Raw genomic sequence first — 15,283 nt, forward strand, 5'->3', positions numbered from 1 at the left:
GGCTCACACCCAGAGAAGACTGTCTGATGGGAGAGGCTCACACCCAGGCCCAGACAGTCTGATGAGAGAGGGCTCACACCCAGAGAAGACAGTCTGATGGGAGAGGCTCACACCCAGAGAAGACAGCTGACGGGAGAGGGCTCACAGGCCTGGTGCCCCCTTGCTGAGTAGCAGGAGCTTCAGCTTCCTCCTCCAGGTCGCTGTGAGTCGCTGGGTGGAGATGGACCCCTGTCCGTGCTGTCCAGGCTGGTGGGGACCCTGCATGAGCCTTCAAGCTCTGGGGAGGGCAGACGGTGGGGTGGGGGCATGTGAAATGCCCCTGCGCAAGCCAGGCCCACAGACTCTCTGCATCTGCCATAATGTGGACTCTTGTTTAACTATTTGGTGAAGAAACTGTCCCTCCAGGGCATGTGTCAGGAGGGCATTGTTACTGGACAGTAACTTCCCATCAGTGACTTAGGATCCAGCACCAAGGTGAGAGTGTGACTTGGCAGAATTTGAGGGCCTTGGGGTCTTAGGTGGTAGATCTCCCTTAAAATACCAGAGATGACCCCTCTGTGATTATTTTAAAAATAGCCATACGTTAGCTATTATCTTAGTATCTTTGAGCAACAAACGGGCATGGACGGTTTGTGGGTGGCGGGGAGTAGGTCTCGGGCCGCACAGCATTGTTTCCATAACGATGCAGAGCAGGGGCTTGACACAGGAGAGGGGCAGGGGGTCCTGGGGCAGCCGCAGAAGGAAAGAGAACATGCTGGCTTGGAGTCTGCCATGCTGTTAAGTGTGGTCCCTGAGAAGTAGCCCTTCGGATCCCGTGTGTCTGCCTGTTGCAGGGACCTGTCCCACATGCCCTCAGCGGCACCCACTCCTGAGCTCACCCCAGTGGTCGTGGGTTGCAGCGTGGACTGGACACAGTGTGGTCTCACCTGCTTCCCGGGGAGAGCAGGCCTGTCCCACCTGTGGCTGCAGGGCACTGATGCCCCTGTCGCTCCCGTGAGTTCAGTAGCTGGTGTTAACTGCCCACCCAGTGACATCTCTCCTTTTCTGCTTGGTCTCTCCCTGTCTCCTGCAGGCTGGGGACTCACTGGGCGACGGCAGCTCCGTCCTGGACTTCATGTCGATGAAGTCCTACTCTGACGCCTCTCTGGACATCTCCATGCTCGGCTCTCTGGGTAGGTTGTGCTGGGCTCGCTCACACCATCAGGCTCTGCTGGAAGCAGTGGACCCTGTGCTCTTGTCCCTGGTGCTGCATTAGTCTGCTGGGCAGTCCCCGGGGGCACAGGGCTGGGGCACTGAGGCCTGTCCTTGCTTCCAGGAGTCTGGCCGCCGTCCTCAGGACCCCCTCCCAGATGGCCCCAAAGCGGGGTTGCCCCAGTCTCCTTTCGGATGTCAGGCTCCATGTGAAGGATCGCCAGGGTCCCTCAGCCTGGTGGTTCATGCAGGGCTGGGCTGCCTGCTTCGGTTTGCTGTTCGTGCGTTTGTGTGTGCACGTGCATCCACGCGGCCCCCAGCACGCGAGATGTCCTCTGTGCTCTGCACGGCACTCGGGGTTTCGGAGTCTCCTTGGCCACCCGCCTCCCTGATGACCAGTGGTTCTCATGGTGCTCCTTCTCCTCTCCTTTACTTTAGACACACCCGAGCTTTACTGTGGGGCTTCTCACCTGAGAGCAGTAACCCCCCCCCTGCCATTGCGTGTGGCAGTGTCTGGAGACATCTTTGGCTGTCACACTTGGGGTGTGGCGCTTCTGACATGGAGGGGCAGAAGCCAGATATGCTGCTAAACATTCTAAAGCACAGGGAGCAGCCCCCCAAGAACGACCCAGCCCCAGGGGTCACTGCTGCCGAGGATGAGAAACCCTGCCTACGTCAGAAGTGGGTGTCGTCAGACCTGCAGAGTGTGTGAGGCCAGGTCTTGCTTTGTTACCCAGCTCAGCAGTCTCTGCCTTTGGTTAGAGCGTTTTTAGACTTTATTTAGTGCAGTAACCCTATCTAGGTCAGGTCTAACGTCTTGCTACTGGTTATTTTCCCAATTGTTTGAGGGTCCCCCGCCTATTGCCAGGTTTGCTGGTTCCCTAGGACTCCTGGGATTCACGGCTCTGGTTTGTTAGAGCAGAGGGACAAACCAGGATCCACAGAGGGACAAGGTGCATGGGATGATTCTGTGGGGGGACCAGGTGGCACTTCCAGAGCCCTCTCTGCTTGGCATGTCCGCAGATCCCAGGCTCCTGGAAGCAAAGCAGGTGTTCGGTGGAAACCACATCGATTGCATGGACAGTTGAGGTGCAGGGAGCCCCTCTGTCACTGCAATGGTGGGGACCCTTCGAGATCCACGCTCACCAGCCAGGGCCCAGCTCTGCCTTGTGGGCCGGCGGTCTGAGACTGCGGAATTAACACTCTGCCAGCTACTCTTTGTGTTTAAGACTTTCTCCTTTTTACTGGGTTTTGGTCGTTGGGTTATGACTTGCTTTGATGTGCTTTTGTTGAGATTGATCTTCCCAGGTTTGGTTCATCTTGTTGGCCCCGGGGCTTTGTAGGGTTCATCCACTCTGGGAAGTTGGGCCATAATTGCAGCAGTCAGCTGGGCCCCGGTTCTGCCATTTGTCATGGAGTCTCCTCCGCTTCGTGTGTGGCCATCCCTTCCACTGTGGCTGGCCTGCCATGGCCCTTCCCAGGGTGGGGTGCGGGTCGCTGCGGACACCCCTCTCTCCCTGTCCAGGGGCTCCATCGGTTTTTCCAGCGTCTCCCCTTCTGCCCTCGCCACTGTTTTCCTCTGCCTTTTGAGGAGCCAGTGCCCGGTCCCTGATGTCACGCCCGTCTTGCTCATGCCCTTCCTCTCGAGTTTGGTGGGGCCGTTTCCCTGCCCTCCACCATCCGGTAGCAGTTCATCACAGGCCAGACTCCGGCTCCACGGTCAGGTGCTGTGTTGGGTCACACGCCCCGGAGCTGTGCTGGGTCTTGTCTGACAGGCCATCAGCGACTTGCAGCCATTGGACCCTGTCCCTGTTTTGCTTTGAGATGTTCTTAGGGTGGCCCCAAGGCACATTTAGTGTAGGCGGGACATAGTCCTACCATGGGGCCACACCCTTCTGCAGACTTGGGCCACGGATTCTTGCAGACGTGTGTGAGCTCCCCGGTGGGGCTGTGTCCTCTCGTGCACACACAGGTCCCTGTCGGGCCAGACGTGGGGGCTCTCCAGGCAGCCCATCTTCAGCAGCTCTCAGCCTGCCCACTGCCCAGGGCACCCGCTGGCTCTGGCCTGTGTCCTGTCATGGCGTCTGCAGGCCTCTGTAGCACACGCTGTCCTGCTGCTTACTTGTGTGTGCGGTGGGGGCAGGGGGCAGCAACCGTGTGTGTGAAATGGCTCAGATTTGACATGGCACCTGGGTTCTTGTCCACTCGGCAGTCCTGCCTCGCCTCTCATCCTGAGTGTGCATAGAAGTGAGGGAGAGACCGTGCCGGCATGCTGCGCTGGCCTAGGCAGCCGGATGCCTGATGTCCGTCCGTCCTGTTTGCACAGGGAAAGTGAAGAAGGAGCTGGATGCTGACGACAGCCACTTGAACTTGGATGAGACAGCGAAGCTCCTGCAGGATCTGCACGAGGCACAGGCAGAGCGCGGGGGCTCCCGGCCGTCCTCCAACCTCAGCTCTCTGTCCAACACCTCCCCCTCCGACAGGGACCAGCACCACCTGGGTAAAGTGGCCCCGGTCCCCAGCATCTGTGTTACTGTGCAGGTGCTGGGCGGCATCTGGGTAAAGGGCAGGAGGGCCAGCAATCCTGGCACGTCGGAGCTAACGCAGGCCGCATGTCCAGCCTCCAAGGAGTCCAAGGGCCCTGCTCCCTCTCCAGGATGCCCCCTGCCCCCTGGGCTTCCGAATAACCTCTCCCTCGTCAGGCAGCTGCACGGGGTGAAGTGTGTGAGTGGAATTTACTCAGTGTTCGGCATTGTGGGTCTTGTCTGTAAGGTGCTGGTCTTCTCAGTGTCAGGAGCCACATCCCAAGGCCCTTGGACTGGGCAGAACGAGGCCCCAGACGCTGACAGGCGTGTTGAATTCACCTCTGGGGATGTTTGTTTCTTCCTGCTGTTCCCGTTTTTAGTCCTAAAACAGGGTATTGAGAAGTACTTTGTTCTTCCAGGACCCTGATTTGGGGAGAGCAGGTGACCTTCCTTGGCCTGGGGCTTTCTCTCTTTAATGAGTGACAGGGTGGGTAGGTGCATGGACCCCACCAGGATTTCGGCCCGTCCAGGAAGGGAACCAGATACTGCTCCCTGGCCTCTCAGATCTGCTCAGTGAGCTCCCCATGCTGCTATTCCAGTCCCTGATCCCAGCAGTGACTCTGCAGAGCACCTCCTGACCTTGGGCAGTCGGGGGGCGCTTATCAGCTATAGACGTTTGAGTCCCAGCCCGGGGACGTGAGGGGGTGGCCCAGGCCCTGGGAGAACGAGTCACAGGACGTGTTTCCAGCCGGGGCTGAAGCACAGCGTGTGCAGACCCGTCGTGTGAACGCCGCATCTTTCCCACACTTGCAGGAAGTCCTCGCCTCAGTGTCGGGGAGCAGCCGGAGGTGACCCATGACCCGTACGAATTCCTTCAGTCTCCAGAGCCTGCAGCTTCTACGAAGAGCTAGCCTTGTAGTCTTCCATTTTTTTTTTTTTAATTTTTTTATTTGCATGTACAGAGTTTTTGTCTTGAGACAAAGACTTTCCTTTTGTCCCCTTTGGCGAGCGGGAAACAGCCCCGGGGAGGTGGTGATATCATGTCGGCCGTGCACAGATCCAGTGTGTCTGTGCACAGCCCTGTGAATCCTGAATAGTGGAGATCACACAGAACGGTGTGTGGCCGATGGGGTCGAGCCGGCGTGTGTCTGAGCTTTGCACTGTCTGTAAAGCCCATCCGTGCAGCCGGCCTGGACACACCTTTCTGCCCCAGCGCCCTTCCTGAGAGCCTCTTGGGAAGCAGACGTACCCATGGCAGGGTTCCTGCCTGTTCTCTGCCCTGCCTGCCCCCCACGCCCCTGCATCTCCGAGGGAGGTCATGGGGGGCTGCACCCTCCTGGCCCGGGACAGGCTCCGTGCTCCTTGTTCCTGTGCTGGGCAAGGCCTGCCTTCTGCTGGAAGACCACACTGCCTCCTGGTAACGGCCACGTGCTGTGTCCGTAGACCTTTCCCGGATGTGTTTACTGGATGCCTGTTTACATTTGCAAAACAGAAATCTCAATAAAATACACAGAGTGATTGTGTATAATTGTTAGTAGCGCTGTAAGTATCCACTTCTGAGTGACCTTTTAGTGAAAACCTTTTTCAGGAGAGGTCGACATGTCTGTTCGTGATGCTCACCTCCCCTCTCCTCTGCGTCTGGCCCAGGTCTCCCCCTGCAGTGACGTCCGACTTTACTCACCCTGCACAAGTTCTGCTGTGTTCCTTTTTTAGAAAACAAAATTAGGGGCTCTGTTATGTCCTGGGGTGGAGTCAGTCCTGGGAGAGAATGTGGACCTGAGGCAGTGGGCAGTGCAACGTGCCCCAGGCCACGAGGCCACTGCCTGCCGGGTGTGCAGGGCCCCTCGCGGATGTCAGAGGTCTCCCAGTGTTGCACAAGCAAGCCAGCGACGGCAGAGGAGTGAGCCCCCTGCCAGGGTGAAGCCCCCAGTCCGGCTGCAGACCTGCCCCCAGCGCCCCAGCTGCCGGGAGGTCAGGTGGCGGCGTCTCTTACTTCCCACCGTGGCATGGGGGTGTGTTCTGCCCCGCCCAGGGCTCCGAAGGTGAGGTTCTGGGCAGGGTGTGGCCCTGGGTTCTGGTGCTGGAGTTGCCTTGCTGAGCCCCCGTTTCTCCTTGGCCCCCAGCTGGAGTTCGCAGCCATACCTCTGTGACATGGACGTGGCACATGTTTGCAGGACCCGCTGAGACTGAGCCGTGGAGCCCCAGACCCACCCGAAGGGAGTGGTCTCCGGCTCGAGGGCCCCACAGATGTGCCGGCAGCTTTAGGTGCTGCTGCCTCCTGATCACAAGCCTGTACTGCAGACGGGCAGATCGGGTTGGGCGGCTTGGAGACCCTGCTCTGGGCACGGCCTCTGCAGAGCCAGGGGCTGCCACTCAGAAGGCCACATACCCGGCGACAGGGAAGACCAGGGGGGCGTCTGAGGACAGGAGGGCCCTCCAACCAATCTTTATTTCAGTGAAGGTAACATGATCTGAAATTAACCACTGACTGCTTTAAAGTATGCAACTGAGTGGCATTTGGTGCATTCACAGTTTTGTGCAACCAACACTTTTGTTGAACTCTGGAATATTTCCATCACCCCGAAAGGAAACCCAGTCCCCATTAGCAGCGCCCCTCAGTCCCCCCTGGAGCCCCTGGTAACCACTCTGTTTTTGGCATCCATGGATCTTCCTGTTCTGAGCATCTTGTTGTAGTGGAGTCTTACACTACGTGGCCTTTTGTGTTTGGCTCCCTTCCCTCAGCACAGTGTTGGTGTGTCAGTATGGGTCCAGGGACCCCCTACCCTTGCCACAGACCCCATCAGGGCTCAGGCTGCTCCTGGGTATGTCACAGCCATGAAGCGGGTCCAGGGGCTTGGGTTGTCTCACTGGGCCTTCTGCTCAAGGAAGCCAGCAGGATCCCGGTCATAGCCCACGGATGCTCTCGGTGCTCAGAGTGAGCAGGTGCCCAAGGTAGGGGGAGTGTCCCTCAGAGCCACGCTAGCCAGGGATTGGCCACAGACCGCACAGCAGGACCACGGTGCCTCAACCACACTGTCGACGTGCCAGAGAGAGGGGCTGTCTGGGAGGACAATGCTGGACGACGGGGATTCATCTTCCTGCTCTCTTTCTGCTGAGAGCTACACTCAGAGCAAGACCAGCGATGGGGAGAGTTTGCGCACGTTAGTGTGTGTGCATGTGTGGGCTCCTATGTGAATTTGTGTTCATGCACGTGGGTACACCTGTGAGCGCGAGCATGCACGTTTACGTCCGGGCACGTGTGTGTAATTTTGGTGCACATGTGTGCGTGCACATTCGTGTCAGTACGTGTGTAGGTGTGTGTGTGTTAGTGCATGTGTACATGTGAGTGCCTGCGCCCTACCTATATCCTGCACTCTGCGTTGTTCCCCACCTCCCCCACAGTGTTCACCTTGCAGGGTGGGGCATCTCAGTTGTGTGCACAGGGGATTGCTTAGAGAAGCACCACTCATGATGAAGGTCGTGAGTGACCTCGCTGTCAGGCAGAGTGATAATCGTACTGGGGAGTGCTCTGCGCTCCATAAAAACAATGTGGGCACGGCTGCTGAGGGAACAAGAGAAAGTTTGACTTTCTGGGCATGCAGCTATGCGTGGGGAAGGTCCTGGTTGCCCTGGGCAGGGGGCTTATGGCTTTGCATGCTCTGGTTTTACATCTGTTTCTTAATGTTTTTGTGGCGAATAGGCCCTGATGTTTGTAGCTTCTAAAGTTATTTTCATGGAGCAGAGGTGTCTCTGAGGGAAGGATATTTCTCAAAGGCGTGAGTGGCTGCGGTGGTCGTGGCTCTGGGTCTGCTGTCTGCAGACTCGGGGCGCCCTGGGGTAGTGCCTCCGCTGCCCCACTCCTCAGCGGCCTCCTTCAGGGTCTGCTGAGCTGCGGGGCACCGGGTGTTGAGGTCACAGGGCTCCCCCCTCCCATGTGGCCACCTGTGCAGGTGTATCTGGACAAGCATGTTCCGTGCAGGAGGTGGAGATGTCGCTCATCTTCGTTTACCGAAAAGCACTCTGAAGCTCTGTAAAGACACCTTCCAGCGTCTCAAGCGATGCTTCGCTGCGAACAGGGACTGTGGCCTTGTTGCCAACGCTCGCACATGTTGTCCGAGACAAGGCCTTTCGAAGGTGAGCGTGCCGCAGAAGGACAGCAATCTTTCCAGGGCCCCTGGCTTTGTGTTCAGTCCCCGCTGTCCACAGCCTCTGCTGTACCAGTGGCTGGGCTCTTGGGGCCCTGAGACCGTGGTCAGGCAGCCTGGTCGTCTGCCCTGGGCCTCTCTGGTGGCGCATTGGCCTGGCGGACAGTGGACAGTGGATGCCAGCAGCCCAGCTGCAGAGTCTGTGGCTCCTACCTCACAGGGACATGGTTCCGGGTGAAGGTCAGCGCCCTGTGGCCCACCGGTGCCAGCCCCGTCCTGCCCACGCGCAGGTGCTTGTGTGCAGGGTCCACAGGAGGCGGCCACTCTCGCCACTGCCTGGCTCCTCGGCCTCCAGCCCCCTCACTCCTTGGGGCCCCTTGTCTGGGGCCCTGTCTCCTGCTGCCCACCTGTGGGCAGACCAGGCTGCCAGGATCAGCGTCCCTGTCATCCCCATGGATGCTTTGCTCCTTGAGATCTCCTGGGACATGTTGGGCTGGACAGCAGGCTGGGTGGAGCAGAACTGACCCAGACATGAAGTAGGCCTCGGCACCAGCCACGTGGACCAGCTCCCCGCCCAGCACAGAGGTCCCCAGTCTCCCCAGGAGGGCTCTCTTGGCTGCTCCAAACTGACCCCCGGCCCCTGCCCGCTGGTTTCTCTTCATCTTGGGCCCGGCCCAGCTGCCTGGTCGGAGGCAGAGCCCCTGGCCACCGCAGGTGCCACACACAGTGCACACGGAGGTGGCTCAACCCACCTGGCTTGGGTGGCTTCCCCAGGGAGGTGTATGTCCCCCCACCAAGGAGGCGATCGGGATCTGAGAAGGCCATGTGGGGGTTCTTGGGCCCAAATGGGCACCGGAAATGTCCTGCACTTGACAGTTGAGACCCTGAGGGGAGGGAGAGGCAGGGAAAGGGGCTGCTGAGCCATCCTTGGGAGAGACCCCTTCCCGGCACACTGTCCATATGCGCTTCACCCCTGCCTCTTCTCCTGCCCTGGCCCTTCTGCAGCTCCTGAAGGGCAGACTTTGGACACTGCTGTCCCACCCGACCTAGACGGAGCATGCGAGCGTGGGTCCCCGGAGCAGACTTGGCCAACAAGTCAAGTGTCATGAGGAACCTTGAGATCGATGCCCCGGCCTCTGAAGCAGAGGTTGGGGGCCAGGAGTCTTCCGCTGGTTCGCCGAGGGGCTGCCATGGGAGGTGGTGTAGTCAGAACTTGGGACCGTATATGGGGGTGCTGCCCACAGCCCGGCCTGTCTGGGACCCCCGTGCCTTCTCTGCATCCCACCCCTCCCCCCAGCAGGCAGCGGGGGCTTGGGGGGGCAGCCCTGGCTTTATGAGGCACCTCCTTGGGTTCCATCACTGCCGTGGCAACCAGGGGTCCTCACTTGGGTCTGGGTCGAGAGAGAGGCCCATGCCTTTCTGTCCAGCCTGGACCAGTGATCGGGTGGGGAGAGCAGGCTCTGACTCCCAGGGAGGTGGGTGCCTTCTGCTTCTGGTGCGACCAGGGGACTCGCAGGCATAACCTCTGTGCATCCGAAGCGGGACAGAGAGCAAAACAGTGATTCAGAAGCTGTGAGGACCTGTGTCAGGCGATGGGGTTCAGAAGGTCACGTGTGCACAGTTGTGTCCTAGATATGCAGGTGGGGGTGCCCAGGACTCCAGGTTCTCGGGAGCATGGTAGGGCAGGCAGGAGGAGGAGGGACCGTCTGCAGCCGCGTGGGGCCAGGAGAGTGGTCCCTGCACAAAGCTCCTGCGAGTTGGCCATGCTTGTGCTGGGGTCGTGGAGGTGACAACGGCCTCGTGGGAGCATCGCGGCACCAGCACACCTTGCACCAAAACAAGGGCTAGAACCCTTAGGGATGACAGAGCACAAACGTGAGGGACCAAACTTGGGCTCAGAGGGGACCCGGGCCCCACCAGGGCTGACTTCCCGAACCCACTGCCTCATCTGCCCAGTAGGGGATGACGTTGCTCCCGTCCTGCAGACAGTCCAGAGGACCAGCTTCAGCAGTTACAGAAGGAGTAAGTGGGGGCCCAGCTCAGACTGGACAGGCGTGTCAGGGAGGTCATCCAGAGAGAGTGACAGCAGGACAGGCTCTAGAGGCTGTTAGTGGGGGGGGCGGGGGGCGGGTCCAGGCCAAGGAGATAGCCCAAGAAAGGTCGAGAATGAGGAATGGGTCCAGAAACGCTGTGTGCGTTGTGTGGTGCGTGTGGTGTGCATGTTGTGTGTGGGGTGCGCATGTGGTTACATGTGTGGTGCATGTGGTGTGTGTGAGTGCGTGGTGTGTGCGTGTCTGGGGAAGGTGTTGTCTCCACGGTGTCTTGTCCACACATGGAGCCTGCATTAACTGTGCCCATTTCGCCCCAGAAGGAGACAGGAAGCGCCACATTTGTTGGGAGCCTAGTGTTTGGTTGCGGGTTTTGAACCGATGGGCTCCCCCAAGAGCTAAGGATCGAGCCAGAAGATTCGCGCTTTCCCTCAGGCCATACTTCAGACTCGGTGAGGGGAACACGTGGTTTTGGTGAATGGAGGTGTGTGAGCGAAGCGCCTGCCACCGGGTGGGGGGGGCGGGCGAGGCTGCCACCTGCGTGTGCTCTCTCCAGGACCCCTCATCCACCAGGGCCCGCGCAGCCGCGGAGCCTGCGGGGACAGACTTCAGCCACGCCCGCCCCGCTGGCCCCCGTGACTGTGGGTAAGTGTGCACCTCCTGCTGCCACTCGGACCGTGGGCCTGGGCGGGGGTGACCCACGTGCCGTCCTCACGCCTATGAGACGCGGCCCCTGCGGTAACTAGGATGCGCTTGCCCACCATGGAGTTCTGCCCTTGGTGCCTCCCGACTTCTCAGGGCCACTTGCAGGTGCGACGCGGGGGAGCTTCCCGGAGCCCCCAGAGGAGCAGGGACTCGGTGTCCCCACAGGCCTCACGCTTGGCCCCCGTGCTCTCGTGACACCAGGGCTGTTTAGCTTCCAACTACTCTCAGAACCTGAAGAATCGCTCCTTTAAATCGTACAAACTCTGATGCCAGTTGAACTTTGGGGTTTCCACACATGATCATGGTGACCTTTGCGTCCTGGGAACCCCTGCAGGGTGGAGTCGCGCCCCTATCCTTGCCAGCGTGGGCGGCCCTGGGGCTGACGCGCGTCCTTGCATCTTGCTCCTCCCACAAGATAAGTGGTCTCTCCCTCTGTTGTCCCGTCACTTAGGATTTCTTCCTCAGGGTCACTGCTTTGCTTCCCCGCCCTGAGGTCCACGCGTGCCCCCGATCCGACCTTCCTGGGGGTTTGATTCTTGGCAGTGTCCTTTCTGTTGGTTCACGCTTCCATCTGAATGTTGCTTTTGCTCGGGAATCACGTTGTAATGCAGGGTGCTTTCCCTGCCCCAGTCCCCACTGCGCTGGCCTTGCTGTCCATGGGGGATGCTCTCTGCGGGCCCCCAGGAGTCTTACTGACCAGGGAAGCCCTGCCTGGCCCCACATCCCGAGAACGGAGCGGCCAGCCTGTAGAGAGCAGCCGAAATCTGCCCTCCTGTGGCCAAGTCCCCGGGACCCTCAGGCCTCCACCCGCCGTGGCTGTGATGTGCCGCTCACCCATTCCCTCACTGCCGCCTGGCCAGAAGTGGCCATGGCTCCCTCCCAGCCCCTCGCTTCGGCACTGGTGACCCCAGAGCACCTGGAGGCCCCAGAAGCCCCACAGCCCGCAGGTCTTCATTTCTGGGCATGTGGCATCTAGTTCTGTCCTTAAGGGAGAATTGTAGGAAGGTTCTCTGAGGATTTCAGGCACATAAATGGTCACACAGCGAGGGGCTGCTTTTCCTGCCAACTTCCCCTCTGTTTCCCCAGGGATGAGGGCCTGATGGGGGTCTTCTTCCTGCATGTGACAGGTCTTCTGATGAGTCAGTGCCCATTTGTAAACAAAGCCCGCACTCAACTGGAGGTGGTCACGGCCATGCCCGCGCTGGGGTCCTGGCGGCGCCTCTCCCGGGTCCTCGGCCCTGTGGGCCTCACACCCTCCAAGAGTGTTGCATCACTGCTGTGGCCTGGGCAGACACAGGACTCCCCTGGACCCTGGAGGGCCCCCCACCTGCCATCCGCCTCCAGAGGTGGGCAGCCCTGGGGTCCCCTTGCCACACAGGCTGTGGGAGGGTCCACACACGGCCTGTCTGTCCCCCTCCCGTCTTGCAGATGGGTTTGTGCAACAGAAGCTGGAGACGGGTTGTCCCAGAAGCCGGGACCAAGCAGGCTTCACCCCCCCGCCTGTCCCGAGTGAATGGCTGGTCGAGGCCCCTGCACTCCTTCCAGGCGGTGGCCTGGGTCACACTCCTCATCATGGCCATTGCCAACTTCGGCATCTTCATTCCCTTCCTGCCACGTAACTGGAAGTACATTGCCTACGGCGTATCCTTTACTGTGGGAGCAGGGCCTGCTGTCCGAGGGAGGCTCCCGGAGGGCCGGCCCCCAGAGCTGGCTCAGGGGCACGCCACGCCTTCCCGTCCCCCTTGCCGCTCCATCCTCTGCACCAAGTCACCCACAGGTGCAGCCCCTTGCCCTCTGACCCCGCTCCCCCCTCTTCACCCCAAACACCCACCGTGGCCACAGCAACCCGTTGATATCCTACATGTGGCTCCCTGGCTCAGTGTCCTTGCTAAAAAGCACAGGCTTGCCCGCCATCAGTTCCGGGAGAATGCGCCTGGTGGGGAGGGGCAGAGGGACCCTGGGGTGGGGTGGAGAGCCCTGAGGACACAGGAAGGAGTCACATGGCCAGGGCAGACATGCAGACAAACGGACACAGTCCCGCAACGGCCACGCATGTGGTCGCACACACAGATGCTTGGGAAGAAGGATTTTTTCCTCGCATTCGAGCAGCCTGTCTGGCTCAGAGGCTGAAGGGTGTGTCCCAGGGCCGTGCATGGTGTTTCAGTCTCAGGGTCCATCCGCAGGTCCACAGTGGGCTGGATCCAGCTGGCCGGGGGTGGGGGAGCCACGCCAGGGGTCCAAGGGGGTGTGTTTAGAGAGAGACACTAATTATAACAGTGGCCTGTCTTCAGCCGCTTGTCCCCATGCTTTCTTGTTTGGCCCCTCTTGCGACATATGGTAGGTGGTGGCCGGACCTGGCAGAGAGTGTGAGCCTGCCAGCCGCTAGGACCCCTGGAGAGTAGCTCCAGGTGGGCAGACGCTGGGGCCGTGGGTGCACATGGGGCTGTCAGGCAGGCTCCACGGTGCTGGCCCTGCCCCCAGCCACACGGGCATCGCCCGCCTTGGTCCCTCCTCACGCCTTACCCTGTGGGTGGTGGATCCAGTTCCACCGGTGCATCCGTGTCTAGGGGCCATGCTGGCAGACCCCACCAGTGAGCCTCGGCATCCACCATGGCCTGATATGCAAGCCCGCTGCCTCCCCAGCACCACGCGGCCCCCAACCTGGCCGGCCTGCCCCCATGGGGCCCACAGAGTGGTCCACAGGAGTGGCATCGGGGAACATGGGTCCTGCGTGCCCTGGGCACGGTCACCCCACCTCCAGGCCTGTGGTGAGGTGGGGGCGTGAGGCGGGGCCCATGTACTTGTGTCTTTCACAACCAGCAAGATGGGCACAGAGACCGTACCATCTCACAGCCAGCCCATCTTAAAATTTCTCCAGGGGTCCTCAAAACATGCTTTGTCAGGGGTTTTTAGCCCAGAATCCAGTCACAGTTCACACTGGGCATGCGGTGATGGGTCTCCTGTCTCGGGCCCAGCGCAGCGTCCACCAGTGCCCTGCCCCGCGGTGGGCGCCCTCCCCACAGCCGGGGCAGCCTGCAGCTGGGCCTGGCCCTCCCCGTCGGAGGCACCCTCTCGCTGTGGCTTGTGAAACAGTGAGGTCTCCATTTTGCCACTCCGACCGTGTGCTCAGGAGACCTTGTGCAGGAGATGCACCGCCCGCAAGCTAGCGGCAGCGGGAACGGAGCCCCGGAAGCCCGCGGGTGTGGGCGGGCTCTCCTGCCTCCTGCGGTCCCTCCTTGTCTGTATCCTGATCCTGACTGTGGTTTGCTCACCTGCTGGGTTAAAATCCTCACCTTCGTTGGCCCTTGACCGTAGCTCAGCCTGTTTGGGGGGCCTTTTTGAGCTGCCCGTGTTCTTTGTCCAGGGGTCCCCCGGGGGACTCACCTGCTTTCGGGCCCAGAGGGGGCTTGGGCTTGGGGCCCAGTATGAGCTGCCCCTGGCAGCGGAGCCCAGTGATGGTCTGCGCTGCCCCTGGCACCAGCCCCCAGTGAGGGATTCTTGCCTGCGTGACAGGCGTCCAGGACTCAGGCTGCCCTGGGACAGGGTCTCTCTCTGCCCAGCCCCCACTAGGGCAGGCGACGTCCCAGGCCCCTGCAGCCGCCTGGGCACTGTGCTCTGGCCGCTGGGGGGCGCCGGTGTCCTTCGGTGCCTGCAGGGGCAGGCTGCAGCCCCAAGGAGGCGGGCTGGGCCGGGCTGCAGCCTCCCGCAGCCTCAGCACAAGAGGCGACCCAGGGGTTCTTGGCTGACCCTCTGGGTCTGAGCTTCCCCCGCCATCCTGCAAAGGGAAGCAGCTCCATCCCTGGCCCGTAGGGTCCACGGTGCAGAGGGGCTGGCGTCTGATGGGACGTGACTTAGGCTGAGGGCCGGTGGTGTGGCTGGGCCGAGAGGCCCCCGGGGAGCTGCCAGGACCGTGCCACTGACATCCCCGCTCTGACTCCAGGTCTGGCAAGAGGCAGACGTGACTGGGGCAGTGGGGGCTCTGGGGGCGCCTCACCTCTTCCTGCTGCAGAACCGGAAGGACGGGAGGGCCTGTGTCCTGGGCTGCGCCCGCGCCTGTTTACCAAACACAGATTGTTGCTAGGGGACCGTGGCCTCTGGGGCAGGGCCTCCTGCTTACTGAGGGAGACCTCCTACCCTGTTCCTTTTGCTTTTTGTTATTCACGGGAAACTGAGACACTCTTGTGAGAAGATGGCACTTGAAAGTGAGAGCGGGAACCCACGCACCCTGTGACACTTTTGGGGCTCAGCCCATGCTCATTGACATCTAGAACGTGTGGCTGACCCAGTAATGGCCAGGCAGAATGGGGCGCCTTTTGCTGGTCCATATCATTCCTGTGGGTGACCTGGGGTCAGCTCCTTGAGTGCTGGGCGGCGTTAGGTCAGACAAGCTGGTGGGCTGTGTTCTTGCTTGGACAGCTTCATGCTCGAGGAGGCTGTGGGGGGACTTGACCTACAGCATGGGGGGGCTGGAAGCCACACCCCTTTGTTCCTGGGGGACAGGTTCTGGGGGCGGCCTGGCAGGGGCCCCTGCAGGGCTCAGACATCTGGGGGAATTGGCGGCAGGCAGCTCTGTATGGCTGGCCCAGCGACTCAGGTCAGGTGCCTGGGGCGCCTGCACTTTGAGGGTCAGAGTGTGGGCCGAGCTGTCCCCGCACTGTCTCCTGGGCGA

At 60.7% G+C, this 15,283-nt stretch overlaps 2 protein-coding genes across 11 annotated transcripts in view; both read left to right on the forward strand.

Annotated features, from left to right (window-relative positions):
• The window catches only part of BRD9 (bromodomain containing 9), a 24,149-nt gene extending 18,905 nt beyond the window's left edge, over positions 1–5,244 (forward strand). For all 3 annotated transcript variants that reach the window (XM_025867498.2, XM_025867499.2, XM_025867500.2), the window contains exons 14-16: positions 1,073–1,172; positions 3,518–3,691; positions 4,530–5,244. In XM_025867498.2, the coding sequence (XP_025723283.1) occupies positions 1,073–1,172; positions 3,518–3,691; positions 4,530–4,627 (372 nt within the window). In that variant the 3' untranslated portion in view covers positions 4,628–5,244. The remainder of the gene's footprint in view (positions 1–1,072; positions 1,173–3,517; positions 3,692–4,529) is intronic.
• Positions 5,245–9,251: 4,007 nt separating this feature from the next.
• Positions 9,252–15,283, forward strand: part of LOC112819828 (palmitoyltransferase ZDHHC11-like) — a 44,008-nt gene continuing 37,976 nt past the window's right edge. For 5 of the 8 annotated variants that reach the window (XM_073891114.1, XM_073891116.1, XM_073891119.1 and 2 more), the window contains exons 1-3: positions 10,241–10,361; positions 10,466–10,554; positions 12,043–12,255. In XM_073891114.1, the coding sequence (XP_073747215.1) occupies positions 12,043–12,255 (213 nt within the window). In that variant the 5' untranslated portion in view covers positions 10,241–10,361; positions 10,466–10,554. Of the gene's footprint in view, positions 9,337–10,229; positions 10,362–10,465; positions 10,555–12,042; positions 12,256–15,283 lie in introns of those variants that run through there. The other 3 variants (XM_073891115.1, XM_073891117.1, XM_073891118.1) reach the window with 3 other exon arrangements.

The sequence above is a fragment of the Callorhinus ursinus genome, unplaced genomic scaffold, assembly GCF_003265705.2.
Source record: "Callorhinus ursinus isolate GAN/ISIS: 27379988/994484 unplaced genomic scaffold, GSC_fseal_2.0 scaffold3, whole genome shotgun sequence".
NCBI lineage: Eukaryota > Metazoa > Chordata > Mammalia > Carnivora > Otariidae > Callorhinus > Callorhinus ursinus.